At 33.1% G+C, this 14692-nt stretch overlaps 2 protein-coding genes across 9 annotated transcripts; both read right to left on the reverse strand.

Annotated features, from left to right (window-relative positions):
* Window positions 1-5205: 5205 nt before the first annotated feature.
* LOC121212339 (uncharacterized mitochondrial protein AtMg00860-like) lies at window positions 5206-6546 on the reverse strand. Its single transcript, XM_041084805.1, has 2 exons — window positions 6540-6546; window positions 5206-5696 (listed from the first exon to the last, which is right to left on the reverse strand). Exons 1-2 carry the CDS (start codon window positions 6544-6546, stop codon window positions 5206-5208), a joined length of 498 nt encoding a protein of 165 aa, XP_040940739.1.
* A 1794-nt stretch (window positions 6547-8340) lies between these two features.
* On the reverse strand, window positions 8341-14059 carry LOC121212527 (uncharacterized). 8 transcript variants are annotated; one of them, XR_005907794.1, is made up of 5 exons: window positions 13713-13980; window positions 12112-12269; window positions 9018-9347; window positions 8760-8939; window positions 8341-8620 (listed from the first exon to the last, which is right to left on the reverse strand). XR_005907794.1 is itself a non-coding variant. In XM_041085448.1 (2 exons), exons 1-2 carry the CDS (start codon window positions 13773-13775, stop codon window positions 10077-10079), a joined length of 795 nt encoding a protein of 264 aa, XP_040941382.1. In that variant the 5' UTR covers window positions 13776-13993; the 3' UTR covers window positions 9441-10076. The 8 variants fall into 8 exon arrangements, 1 of the variants encoding a protein (XP_040941382.1); XR_005907789.1 differs by lacking the exon at window positions 12112-12269 and having other exon boundaries at window positions 13383-13977; XR_005907788.1 differs by lacking the exon at window positions 12112-12269 and having other exon boundaries at window positions 13713-13966.
* Between the last annotated feature and the right edge of the window lie 633 nt (window positions 14060-14692).

Below are 14692 nucleotides of genomic sequence, written 5' to 3' on the forward strand. Positions count from 1 at the left end.
AAAATTTTCATTGTTTTAGCCGAATATGTGTTTGTTTAAAGAAGGAATTGTTGAAGAATGTATGTGAACTTGGCAAGTGTATTCGGCTTAGTACATAAATGATGTGAAAATTTTGGAATTTATTTTTGATTATGTGTATGTATGACTAAGTATAATCGGCCACATGAGTAAAATGAGTACTTGATGTTATATTATAATTACTGAGCTCAAGTATATGGATGTATGTATATGTGGTCATATAATGGCGTTTTGGTTTGAAAGTTGAATGATGAATTATTATTTAAATTATATGAACATTCGGCAAAAGTAGCCATGGTGTATAAAATTGTATTAGTTATGAAATTTGTAAGTTTAAAATAAATTGTGGTAATGATAAATTATAATAAAATGAGTTTGATATGTGATTGCCGAATGTGATTAACAAGTAAACATTATTGGTAAAAATATTGAATACTTCTACTTGTATTCATTAAGCTCAAGAGCAAGGGGGATCAAAGTTGGATCGGGGAAAAGAGAAAGCAATAGAGTAATCAATCCACAACCGTTCCAATATACCGAGGTAAGTCTTTGAGTAACGAAACTTAGCTTATGATTTTATAGGTATCATATAAAAGCATAGTAGATAAATTGTGATCTTATGGTTCTATATAAATTACATAGTGAAACAAATGATTTTTATTTTATATGACTTGGAGTCAAATGGTTAAAGAATTCATGTGGAATAACGAAATGAAATCGTATTATGTGTATGCAGCTATTGAGCCGTAAGAGTAAGGGTTGATAAGCATGTTGAACTTGTTTGCTAGTAATGCTAATGGGTTATGATATATATATGTGGAAGGTAATCGTGCGGGTTATTATAATCGGGTTAAGTCCCGAAGGCATTCGTGCGGGTTATTATAACCGGGTTAAGTCCCGAAAGCATTCGTGCGGGTTATTATAACCGGGTTAAGTCCCGAAGGCATTCGTGCTGGTTGTTATATCCGAGCCAAATTCCGAAAGTATTTATGTTTGGAAAGGTGCGATTCTGTCGTAATAATTCCAATTAATGTGCTCATAATCCCTAATATGACCAGGTATGGATCGTATATACATTGGAAAATTTGGTACAGTATAAGTTATGATTATGTAATCGAATAATGCTCTCCCGGCCATTTCTTAGGGTTATATGAAGTCTATAGCTCACTCGAGTTACATGAAATTGATTCAAATGAAATTTAGTTAAGTTTGACTTCGAATGTGTAAACATATTGATAGAAGTGCAAATTAAAATGAATATGTGATCTTGTGCATAGACATTTATTTATCCTTATGAATGCTATTTCTTTTGTGTTTTTGTTTCAAATGATTTCCTTACTTATAAGCTTACTAAGCATCGAAACGCTTACTCTGTTGCTTAAATTCTCTTTATTATAGATTTTGTTCGTCAGCTATCGGATTCGGAAGTGTCAAAGTCGAAGTCATCCACACTATCTAAGCCCCTTTTTGGTACTCTTTTAGTTGAACTTTGATAATGGCATGTATAGGACTGACCTTTGTTGTTAATTAAGTATCTTTTGGTAATGTATATATTCGTATAGCCATGCGAAAATGGCTTATATATTTTGAGTATAGCATTAATATCATTTTGTATATATGGTCTTATGATATGGTCATTGAGTGGTATGGAAATGCTTGGTAATGATTAGCCATTGGAATGGCTAATCATGATCATATTTGGTGCTATGTATGTCAAATTGCTAGCTAATCCATGGAAACCATGAAATAGGTAAAATTTATCACAAAACAGATTCGGACAGCAGTAGTGACGTGAATTTGAAAAATTGCTAAAAATAGTAGAAATGGAATTAAATAATGAATAAGTTATGGAATCGAAGCTTGATGAGTCTATTTTCATATGGAAGAAACAAAACAGGTATATGAGCTATATTTTATGAGATGTTTAAATTTTTGTGAAACAGGGCCAGAGCGATTTCTGGATCCCCTGTTATGACTTTGGAAATTCACCATAAAGTTTACAAAGATAATTAAAAGTAATGATTTATATGTACAGATTCATTATTGAGTCTAGTTTTATTAGAGACAAACGACATAGTCATTGAAGCTCTATACAGGGAGATATCTGATTCGTAATACACAGAGGTTAGAGTAGTCGAACCCTGAAATAGGGGAGACTTTAACTAATAAACTGTACTAATTGGCCCGACAAAAAATTCTAGAAAAAAATTAGTAGATAGATGTATGAGTCTAGTTTCATAAAAAATTTATGGAATTGGATTTCGAGTTTTGGAACTCGAGATATGATTTTTAAAGCGACTGTGATGCAGTTAGCCAACTTGTCTAGAAAATCTTAAAATGAATTGTATGAGCTGTTTAAGTAATGAATTAAGTCCGTTAACACCTCGTGTTCGATTCCGGCAACGGTCTCGGGTACGGGGCATTACAAATCCACCTAGACTTCACTTCTTATTTGACTCTGAACTAGACGATTTATTCACTTAACTCGATCCGTAGAAATCCCTAATTTATATTATTATCTCTCTCGAGACTAACAACGTCTAACCCTAGGTTGATTAATTGAAATCTCTTTCTAATTAAAACCCCTAGTGTTGCATTGACTCGATCTATGGATTCCCTTATTAGGTTTGATCCTAATCTGGCAGATTTATGTCGCCCTATGTCTAGGGGTGCAATCAACTCCGCTTAATTATGCTAGATCTACTCTTAGACAGAGACTTTTGCTCCTCTGAATAAGCACATCAATACTTGAATTAATATCCTGGAATATTAATGTAAGAATTAAAAACACATATTAATTAAGAACAAATCAAGTATTTATCATATAATTCAGAAAATACTAACAAGATCTGTCTTAGGTTTCATCTCCCTTAGGTATTTAGGAGATTTAATTCATATGTGTAAAAGAAAACATCTCAGAAGAAGAAGAATAACAAAACATAAAGAAACCCAAAAACCCTTGATGGAAATTGAAGAGAGATCTTCAGTCTTGGAGGAGAATCCAGCTTTTGAGATGGATCAATCGGATTTCTTCAAGTAATTCCTTGCCTCTCACTCCGTGTGTTCGCCTCTAGGTGCCTCTTTGGGTGTTTATATAGGCTTTAGAATACTTTCAAACCCTCAAAAGTGTCCTCTTCCGAGTAGAACTAGACTTGGGCTCGACAGGGACACGGCCGTGTGCCACACCCGTGTGAGGTGGCTTAGGCCATGTTAAAGTCTGCTAAATAGACACGGGCGTGTGGTCTACCCGTGTGAGGAAGTCCAGGCCGTGTTGATTTTCCACGTTGACCCATTTTATCCTTTTTTGGCCTGTTTCTCTCTCTTTTTACTCTTCTATGCTCACCTAAGTATAAAACATGAAATTAAAGGATTAGGAGCATCAAGTTCCACAAATCTAATGATAAATCATCCAAAAATGTGCTAAGCATGGGATAAAAAGATGTATAAATTATGACTTATCAACATTTTATCACCTCTTCCAAATCCTAGGCGGCTTCTTCAATCTTGTGGTTGAGCCATAAAACTTTCACCAACGAAACTGTCTTATTGTGTAGCACCTTGTCCTTATGATCTTGGATTACAATTGGTTTCTCCTCGTACAAAAGATCAGATCAAACCTCGATCTCCTCAATAGTAACAATGTGAGAAGGATCATATCTTTACTTCCGTAACATGGAAACATGGAAAACATCATGAATATGCTCTAGCTCAGGCGGTAACAACGAACGATAATCAACCAGTCCAATCCGCTCGAACATCCTCAAAAGGGCTAATGAACCTCGGATTGAGCTTACCATTTTTCCCTAACCTCAGAACTTTCTTTCATGGCGAAACCTTCGGAAACACCTTATCACCAACCTGAAACTCGATGTCTCAGCGTCTCAAGTCAGCATAGGACTTCTATTGATCAAAAGCAGTCTTCAACCACTCGCAAATAAATCTCGCCTTATCCTCAATCTCTCGAACCAACTCCGGACCTAAATTCCTTTTCTCCTCCATATCGAACCAACAAAGAGGAGTCCTACACCTCCCATTATACAAAGCTTCGAACGGTGCCATATGAATGCTCTTCTGATAGCTATTATTATATGCAAACTCGGCTAACAGCAAGTGATGATCCTAGTTACCTTCGAAGTCGATAACACAACTACAAAGCATGTCCTCAAGAATTTGGGTCACCCTATCTGACTGACCATTGAACTGCGGATGATAAGCTAAACTGAAATGAAGCTTCGAACCCAAAGCCTCATGTAACGCCTTCTAGAATTTCGAAGTAAACCGCGAATCTCGGTCTGATATGATCGAAACAAGAACTCTATGAAGACGAACAATCTCTCGGATGTAGAGCTCAGCTAACTAATGCAAACTAAAAGTCGTACTAAGTGGCATAAAATGTGCAGAATTTGTAAATCTATCCACAATCACTTAGATCAAATCCTTACATGTTGGAGTCAATGGGAAACCCAAAACGGAATCCATCGTAATCTGTTCCCATTCTCTGGAATCTGAATAGGCTGAAGCAAACCCGATGGATGCTGATGTTCGGCTTTCACCTTCTTCAAACTAGGCCACTAATATAGAACCCGAAGATCCTGAAACATCTTATTCCCACAGGGATCCATAACAAAAGGACTGCTATCAGCCTCGGTAAGAATCAAGCACCTCGGATCCTCGTCATTCGGAACGTACAAGGGACCTCAGAAACACTAAACACCATTAGAGTTAAGATCAAAATCCCTTTGAACACCTGAATCAACCTAACGAATCTGGCAAATCAAACTCTCATCGAAAGGCTGATGCTCACGAATCTGCAACTAAAGTTCAGCCAATAGACCCCCATCATCGAGATAGAAAACCTCACAAACATAACCCCCATATCAGCCAGAGACTTGCGAGTGAAAGCATTTGTAGCTACGTTTGCCTTCCCCGGATAGTACTCGATCACACAGTCATAATCTTTCAGCAACTTGATCCAGCGCCATTGTCTCAAGTTCAACTCCTTCTGGGTTATGAGATAGTTAAGACTCTTGTGATCACTGTGTATCACACACTTCTCACCATACATATAGTGACGCCAAATCTTAAGTGCGAGGACTACGACAACTAACTCTAGACCATAAGTCGGATAGTTACACTTATGCGGCCATAATTGCCTTGACACATAAACAACTGCCCTACCCTTCTACATCAGCAGACAACCAGTCCCATATAAGAAGCATCACTGTAGACCACATACTCCTTACTAGATATCGACTGTGTCAACACAGGCACTTCGGTCAAAACTGACTTCAGCTTCTCAAAACACTTTTGCCTCTCATCAGTCCACTCAAAGGTCGTGTTCTTCTGAAGCAACTTTGTCAAAGGAGATGCAATGCTCAAAAACCCCTCGATAAAGTGATGATAATAACCAGCTAACCCCAAGAAACTTCTGACCTCAGAAACAGTCCTTCGCGATTTCCAATCCAAAATCGCCTTAACCTTCTTTGGATAAACCCGTATACCCTTAGCTGAAATGACATGACCTAGAAAAACCACCTCATAAAGCCAAAACTCACACTTGCTCAACTTTGCATACAATTGATTCTCCCACAAAACTTGTAGAACCACTCTCAAGTGCTCATCGTGCTCATCCTCTGATCGAGAATACACCAATATATCATCTATGAAACCACTACCAACTGATCCAGATAGGAGTGGAACACTCGATTCATCATGTCCATAAATGCAGCAGGTGCATTCGTCAACCCGAATGGCATGACAAGAAACTCGTAATGACCATACTGAGTCCTGATAGTAGTCTTCATTACATTCGAATCCTTAACCTAGAATTGATAATACCTAGACCTCAGATCAATCTTTGAGAAAACTGAAGCTCCTAGAAACTGGTCAAACAAATCATAAGTCCTCGGTAGTGGATACTTATTAGATTTTAAATGTATGGTAACAAATGAATTAATTACTAATAGGATTGAAATTGTAGTTAATGGACAAAGTATCTAATTGATGTATGTTTAATCTACTAAGTGAAAAAGTGGGTTAAATTAGCAAATCGTATTAAACAATATTCTTGCATTCCATAACTTGTAAGATTGTTGTGATTAAATTGTTCAATATAGAAATATATTTATTTCGCTCTATCTTATACTTGCTTATGAAAATTGATTAATTAAGCCAACATAGGAATATGTTTGAAAGATTGCTTTAACTTAATAAGTTTTTATGTGCAATAGTTAACAATATGCCAAGTTGCCATGAATTTGTTCGTAATAACATGAACATAGTTTTAATAATTCTAAGTTAAAAAATGAGATTAATCTAACACACTTATGTCATATTGATTAAAACCTATTAGAAATCGTGCATTGAAATTTTACCTTTTATTTTAGTTGATTACTTTGTTAATTTTTATTTTTTAGATTGTCTCTTTCAAATAAATATATTTTTCTTTACCAAACTGCTTAAATTTACGTTTCATAAATATTTGCTTGTACAGTCCCTGTAGGTACAATAATTAGACATACCTGTCATGTTATTACTTGTTACGATTGTGTACACTTGCACATTTTCGTCGTTCCAACAATCAACAAGGAGAAGGGAAAATAAACTAGGTAAGCATATAAGATGCTTAGTAAGTTCATAAATATTAAATAAAACCTACCTTATCCTTTATCTAAATACAATAAGCTATCATAAGCTGGTGTAGTTTGGCTAGACATGGGAAAAATAAAACATCAATAGGTGAGCATACTTATAATCAAAATCATATGATACCAGAAATACTCAACATGCTAATTCATGTCATTTTGGATAACTAACCTCAAAAGCTCATTCCATCCAAAGATAGTACAATCATATACATATTAAAGGAGTTATGCTTAATGCATTCAACATTATTCCATTTATGTATCAGGATCATTTCATTTCATTTCATACAAACTGTTGCACCTGATGAACCCTAGTAAATAGACTCGAATGCACATGTATCTACACCACATCAGTTGCTTGTCTGAGCTGAATATATGCATGTTAGGTTACCCATTCGGGCTAAAAATTTAAAACAACACATTAGGTTACTCGTCCAAGCTAAACTTGTGTCACCTGTATTTGAGAATCTGCAACAAATGTTAACCTTAATAACATCTGTAATCAATCTCATTCAAGAGCGCACAAGAAAATTGGCATGCCGATTGCATCCTAACCTTTACTAAGTTCACACAGGTATCTATTACACTTACAAACATCACATTTTTATTTAGTCCAATTCTCAGCTTTTATTCCAATTCACAACCAATTCATTTACAATCAAACATAAAGATATAAATAAAATACATAGCAACTTAAGTAAATCAATACCATATGAACTTACCTGATCAAAACACCAAATAAGTTGATTTTTCAAAGACTAATCAACTATTTTTGTTTTTCCTCGATTACCTTCGGTTTGATCTAATTCTAGATCTATACATTTTTTCCATACAATCCATCAAATTTTCAACATTTACACATTATGCCATGACAAGAATGAACCTATATAATCTCATTTTTCAGTACCGCTAAAGTTTTAAATTTTATTCAATTTAGTCATTGAATTTGAAATAACCATATCATTCAATTTTTAACCTCAATTTAAAATCAGACTTCAATTACATTCATTAGGGACCCTCTACTTCCTATTTATAAAGAAATTTCAAAATAGTTTCACATTTTATTCATTTTAATTCCTATGTACAAAACTAACAATCAAACTTTACAATCTAATCATTTTTCACAATCTAAGCTTAAAATCTATCAATTTAATACCAAATTCTTTAAGGAATCAACAATGACAAGTTTCACAAAATTTAACAGTTTTACAAATTGGTACGTGGGCTAGCTAAGGCTCCGTGTGTTTGCTAGTAAAATATTTTTCAGAAAATAATTTTTGGAAAATGATTTACTTTTCTGGTGTTTGGATGAATCTGTGTAAAATATTTTCTGTTGTTTGGCAAATTTTCTAAAAATATTTCATAAAAACTGTTTTAAATGAAACTAACATACATTTGGGAATTTATTATATTTTCATTGTTTAATTGAGTTTATTTTATATCTATTAATAAATTTATATTTTACATTATTTTTACATATATTGCAATGATTTATTTATTTATTTTTAAATAATGAAATTAAATATATAGTAATACTCGATTATTAAGCTAAAATATTAACCGTCATAAATTGAAAACAACCAAAGCAAATAAATTATTCCTAATTGTGTTATAAAAAAATAAATAAAAAGATTAAATAATTATAAATTAACTTCCAAACCACAATTAATTTTAGAAATTAATAATAATATCCAAGTACATAATTAGTAGTACATCACATGATAACAACAACATTATCCAAGTGCATAACTAATATTACACTACATTAAAGTATCACTATCTTCAACCTTGAGAAAATTTTTGAAGCCAAATTTTTTTATGTTTCTTACTTTTAACTAAAAAAGCTTTGGCCTCGGATTCATGACCCACAAGATAGTCAAACACACTACAAAGGAAGTCGTCATCAAATATTTCTACATCCAACGACATCACTTCTTCGTAAAGATGTGGCGTCTTATCTGTAGTAAATTGTTCCAAAGCATTAGTAATTTTACCAAGTTGTTTACCCACAAATTTAATTTTCTCATCAACGACACTTTCTTGAGCATTTTATCTTTTACATTTAGATGTGCCAGATGAAGATACTTTTGTTCTTACCTCCTCAATCTCTTAATTGTCACAATCTATAGGTATTGAATCTTCGTTACCATCATCCAAATCTATGTCAGCAAATGTCCTAGCAAAACTCCCTGTTATAATTTCTTTGCAAACAACCAAAGCCATTTCATCATAATGATCAAATTTTTTATTCAAAAATGGTTCATACTTCTTGTGTGCCTGTTGGATATTATACACAATTAGAATAACAAGTAAAAAACAATTGAAATATACTTAACATATATATACATATATTACCATCACTATTGCATCATATGTCGCTCTATCACATGTGATCATTTTCATGTTATCATCCCATCCAAAACCACTTTTAGCCCGAATTGTGCATATAATCTGCCACTAGGTTTTTACAGTCTTAAAATGATTTTCCATATGCTTCACATCGCATTGACTTGAAATCTTTCAGAAATAGCTACAACAACCTAATTAATAGAAACTGCTTTGAAAGTGTTTGAAGGTTTATTTCCTTTCTGGGCCTCCTCTTTTAGAATTTCGAGAAAAAGATATTCTATCAGTTTTGTCCACCTGAATTGCTTGGATATCCCTTCTTTGTTTCCCTTACCCATTCTACATTAATAATTGTCATTGTCAATCATTTCAATATCCAACAAGCTTAAAACATAATAAATTCAATATCCAACACATTGAAAACATAATAATTTTAAAATCCAACAAACTAATTTCAATATCAATAGCTAACCAACATTAAAAAAATAACAATTCCAGTGCTAAAACATGCATAACATAGAAACAATAACCGTAAGCCCTAAACCTACCTAATATTTCTAGCCATATAACTAGTCCACATAGTTTGTGTAATTTCCTCTCTCTTAGCAGACTATTCTCTTACTTCTTCTCTTTCTTCTTGCTTTGTAGGAGTTAGTATTATCAAATTAGACTCAGGCTCCTCGTATAATCCTTGATTAAGTAAATCACTAGGATCAACTCCCATTATATGATTATCAATGATACGACAAGCCAAAACTATGTCTACTTGAGTTTGAAAATTCCAAAATGGTTCAGCATCTAACACACGAAATTGTTTCTTCAAAATCCCAAAAACACGTTCAATAGTGATTCGTAATAATGAATGATGAAGATTAAAAAGTTTCTTACCATTTTCTAGCCCCTGAGCACTAAACTCTTTTAAATGATATCGGACACCACGATATGGGGTAATATATCCATTTCGGATGTTATATCTAGCATCAGCAAGATAATATTTACCTACTATTTTACAAAATATAATTATTACTAATAAATTATGAGCTTACTTAAACTATTTGGTATTTAATGTTAATTCTTACCTTCCGGAATTGTTAATCCTCTTGGGGATGAAAGAGCATCACCTAAAATACGAGAATCATGTGCACTACCTTCCCAACCAACTAGAATATAGGAAAATTTCAAATCAAATGTAATGGCAGCCAATATATTTTGTGTTGTCCTCCCTTTACGGCTATAAAATCTTCCTTGAATGCTAAATGGAATGGATGCAAGAACATGAGTTCCACCTAATGCTCCAATACAATCTTTAAAATAAGGATAAAATATTGGATTGTTTCTGATTTCATTAGGAGTTGACTCATAAGGTAATCTAATAACTGGTTTATACAATTTCAAAATAGCTCTCAATACAACCCCAAAGTAATGGTGAACTGTCTCTATTGATCTATAATGTCTAGATCCAATCACTCGAAACCTTACATTATGACCAATTATGTGTAAAAATATAACTACTTGCTCCATAATATTTACCGATTTAGTTGATTGTAACAAATTATTCCCACTAAGAATATCACACAAATTAAAAAAGACAATCGGTCTCATCCTTATCACATCAATACAATGCTGGTCACCACTATATAAAATACTATTAATATAATTTTCTCTTTCATAATCTCGATTCACACGAGGGTGAGAAGTGATTTTCTTCCTAGTTTTTAATTTTTTAATCCAAAGAGCCCCAAAAGATAAAACTGAAGCCACGACTCCAACAATTGCATTTTGATCTTGACTACAATCCATCTACACAAAATAATGCCACAAAAATATTTGATCACTACAAGAAAGATGCAAGCTTGCCATAGGATCACACAAAAAATTACAAATCAATATGCAATTATTACAAGTCAATGTGCAATTAATTTGAAAATTAAAAATAATCTAATCTAACTTAAAGAAATGGCATAACGAAATCTAAATTTAAAAACTTATTAAGGATTTCATTTAAAATTAACCCACTAATTTAAATTTAGACACAAAGTTAATTTAAGATCTGACCACTTTAATCTTTTAATAGCTTAGCTATAAGGGCAATAATTTACCTTTGGTGTCGCCCTTCTTTATCCAACTTCCAGTGGGCTCGGCTGGCCTTTTGATCTTTCTATTATTTTAGTGATATCTATTCTGCCTTCAGTCCATGTACCATGTGAAGTTTTAAAATTTAATCTTCAAGTTTCTTTTTTACTAAGTAATTCCAACATTTTAATTTAATACTTGTTCTATTTAAATTTCAATGGGCATTTTACTAAATAATTCGGACAAAAACTAATTGTACCAGTAAAAAAAATTTAAACTGGTTTTAAGCTTAATTTTTAAATTTATTTTATGCTATGAGATTTGGATCTTTTAACCCTTTGAATCTGTACTATACTATTAAGCAAAATTCATATTTCTACTAAATATCTGTTATATTTAATTCTTATTTAATATTGTAAATTATGTTTTATTAAATTGGAAGGTCCTAGTGGTTGAACCTGTTCAATCGGTTACCAGAGGTCTCACCAGTGTGACCTCCATCCGGCTTTTTAAGCATTACCTTTGTATTTCTTTTCCAATTTTTTTCTAACATATTGATTTCAAATTTTAATGGAACAGTGGAACAGAAATGATAAAAAAATTTAATATAATCTATATTAGCAATAAAAATACTTGGTATCGTATATCGATTCAATTTAATCCTTGAATTAAACTAAAAAGCCAAATTATGTTTTGAGCTACAATAACTGCCATCTAACATTAGTTGTTACTTCCTAGATGAGGCCATTTAACATTCATGGTAGTTATTAGGGATTTTAGTTTTCAAAGGACTTTTGTTGACATGTTGGTACATCCATCGTGGATGGGTGCTTTTATTCTCATTTTAGAAAATAGTTAAAAAAGCTTTTCACTTTTTCACTTTTTTTCTTTTTTTCCCTTTCAAATCTCTCCCCCCAAAAAAGGAAAAAAACATTATGGCTATGGACAATAAACCAAACAGATTGTCTCAAACAATAGTTATCAAACAAATCCATAATTGTGAGCACTATATTAGAAAAAAGTTACTTACCTTGGGTTTCCAAAGCACTATATTAGAAACCTAACAGATTGCCTCAAACCTATGCTGAATGCCTTCTCCAAGTGTCTAACCAGGGCAGTATATCACAATGGTCTTTGCCTTAAACAAATTCTAACATTATTCCGCTTTGAATTATCAACTCCTATTTTCTTGAAACACAACTTTGGAATTTTAATATTTGGAACTCCTAAGCTACTTGAAATAACAACAAGTTATCGTGACTAAAGTGCATATATATACGCATATGAAAGTTTCTCAAGCAATAATAAGATAATTAATTGTTAAAAATCTTTATTGATTTTGTAGAGAGACAATCAAACAAATCATATCAGATTAATAATGGGACAAAAGAGTTTTTTGGACTTTTAAAGTTATGAATGCATCTATCATGCACGAGCATTTCCAACATCTAATTTATGGCTTACATCTCAAAGCAAAGAATGCAAAGCATCAAGCTTAAATATCATAATATGCACAACAAATGTAGTGGCCTTGTAAGGTCTGCATCATGTCATGCATGCATAGATATATTACATTACTGCAAGAAATTTACACCCTTATCAGACTATAACATGGTAGCATAATTAGAAACTATCAACATGGTAGCATATTTAGAAACTATCAAACATGTTGGGTTCTCCCTGCATGGAGTGTGGATATTAGAATCGAAGTACGAAGGCAAAAATATATATGTTTCTTCTCACTTGAGTATAGCATAAACAATATTCTATTGCCTGCCAAGGATGGAAGATGCTAACTCAAGCCTTACAACAGTGCATACATCACAAGATGCATGTGAGCCAAAGACACCTCAAAAGACATGAAACTTTAGACAGTTAAAATATTCACATTTACCCCAAAAGTTCAGACTTCAGACAACAGAAAATGGTAGACGAACTAGCTTTTTATAGTGTTAAACATGCTGCATTGCAACAAAATATTTAGATTGATCTTCTCCGATAAAACAAAAAGTTTTAAAACAAACGGAAAATGAAAAAAATTGGAAACAAACTATTAAATAACATTTAGACATGGATCATAAGTCTTGAATTTTGGCAATATTCGGAACCAACAATAACAATGTTTACAATTCAATAACAAATTCCAATTCCAAAAATTCTCCAGTCTATTAACAAAACAAAAACCAAATAGACCAAATATCGTTTCCCTTACATGCAAAAGCTAATTCAAAAGATTACAAAAAAAAAAGCTAATTCAAGAACCAAGAAATAAAAGAGCAGAACTTAAAAAAAATTCTTTACCCATCCAAACTTGAAAAACAACCAAAACCCCCAATTAAAATCTTGGTCAGCTTAAACTGAAAAATCACATAGAAAGATAAAAAGAGAAACTCGCATGTGGTTATGGAGGTAGCAACGAATTTCTCTATCATTTCCAAGGGACCAAATACAAGAACTCTGAAAAACAAAAATATTTAGGGAAATAACCAAAGAGAAAAACAACAATAAGAAAATGTGTGGGTGCAATGGAATGTGTAGTCAAGTGTTTCATTTACAGGGTAACGAAAATAAAACACTGCAAAGACCACTTAACCAAAAAAACAAAAAACAAAATAGAAGATAGCGATATACCTTGATAGGAATGGAAAGCCAAATTTTAGGGTTTCTTACAGATTTGGTAAGAACGACAGTCATCCAACAGAGATGACGAGATAGAGATTCGGAGGTAAGACCAACGAACGGAGATAAGGATAAGAGGCGGAGGTTGATGGGCAGAGAGGAAGGGAGAACATATTGTTGTGATAAGGGTGAAGAGAATGGAAAATGTCTTACACGAATAGAATCGGTAAGACATTTTCCATAAAAAGTTTATTTTTACCCGTGTTTTAAAGAATATTTTCCTAAAGGAATTCATTTTCTGACAAACAAACCCTATAAACTAAGGAAAATATTTTCCAAAAAAATTGTAACGCCCCCAAATTTTTTTTTTTTTTGCGAATGGGTGACACAATTGTGTATATGCTTCAATGGTTATGTATTCTGGGTGTGTGTTAGATGTCTCAAGTTCAAGTCATGACTTGGACAAATTTTGGTATTTTTATTGATAAAGCCTAATCTTTGGTTAATAGGCTTTTAACTAAAAGATGGTGAGTAATTATTAGAATGGGTCTGCTGGTCTAGTGGTTAAGTATCGATTTTGCTATGGAGTTCCTGTGTTCTTAAGTTTCCGTTATCCATCATTTCAGTAAGTGGATTTTTGATACTTTGTAAGTTGGGCTGCTAAAATTTTGACTGGGGTTTATATTGACGTTATTGACGGCAACACATCGCGAGGATTAAGGCTCTATTCGTACTATTTCGTAGCGAATCAATTCGAAGCTTTGCAGTAAGTGTTCATCGCTTTTGGGATGAGTATTTTGGTTTTGGGATTCAGATTGATTGCAAAGTAAGACTGATTGTGGTGTTGGATTGGACAATATTTAGGTTCTGGAGTGCTTGGAGTTCAGTTTAGCTTCAAACGAAACCAGGTGTGTACCTAGAAACGCAGAAAACGAGGTTTCAGTGAAAACCAAAAACCATTCTGTCAATGTCACACGGCCGTGTGTCATAAC

The sequence above is a fragment of the Gossypium hirsutum genome, chromosome A13, assembly GCF_007990345.1.
Source record: "Gossypium hirsutum isolate 1008001.06 chromosome A13, Gossypium_hirsutum_v2.1, whole genome shotgun sequence".
Taxonomy (NCBI): domain Eukaryota; kingdom Viridiplantae; phylum Streptophyta; class Magnoliopsida; order Malvales; family Malvaceae; genus Gossypium; species Gossypium hirsutum.

Excerpts from the sequence above, each read along its gene's own strand:
- LOC121212527 (XM_041085448.1), bottom strand. The coding sequence starts at position 13,775 with ATGACTGTCGTTCTTACCAAATCTGTAAGAAACCCTAAAATTTGGCTT. Across the intron at positions 10,809-13,712 it reads GGCTTTCCATTCCTATCAAG|ATGGATTGTAGTCAAGATCA; the intron begins GTATATCGCTAT and ends TATTTTGTGTAG.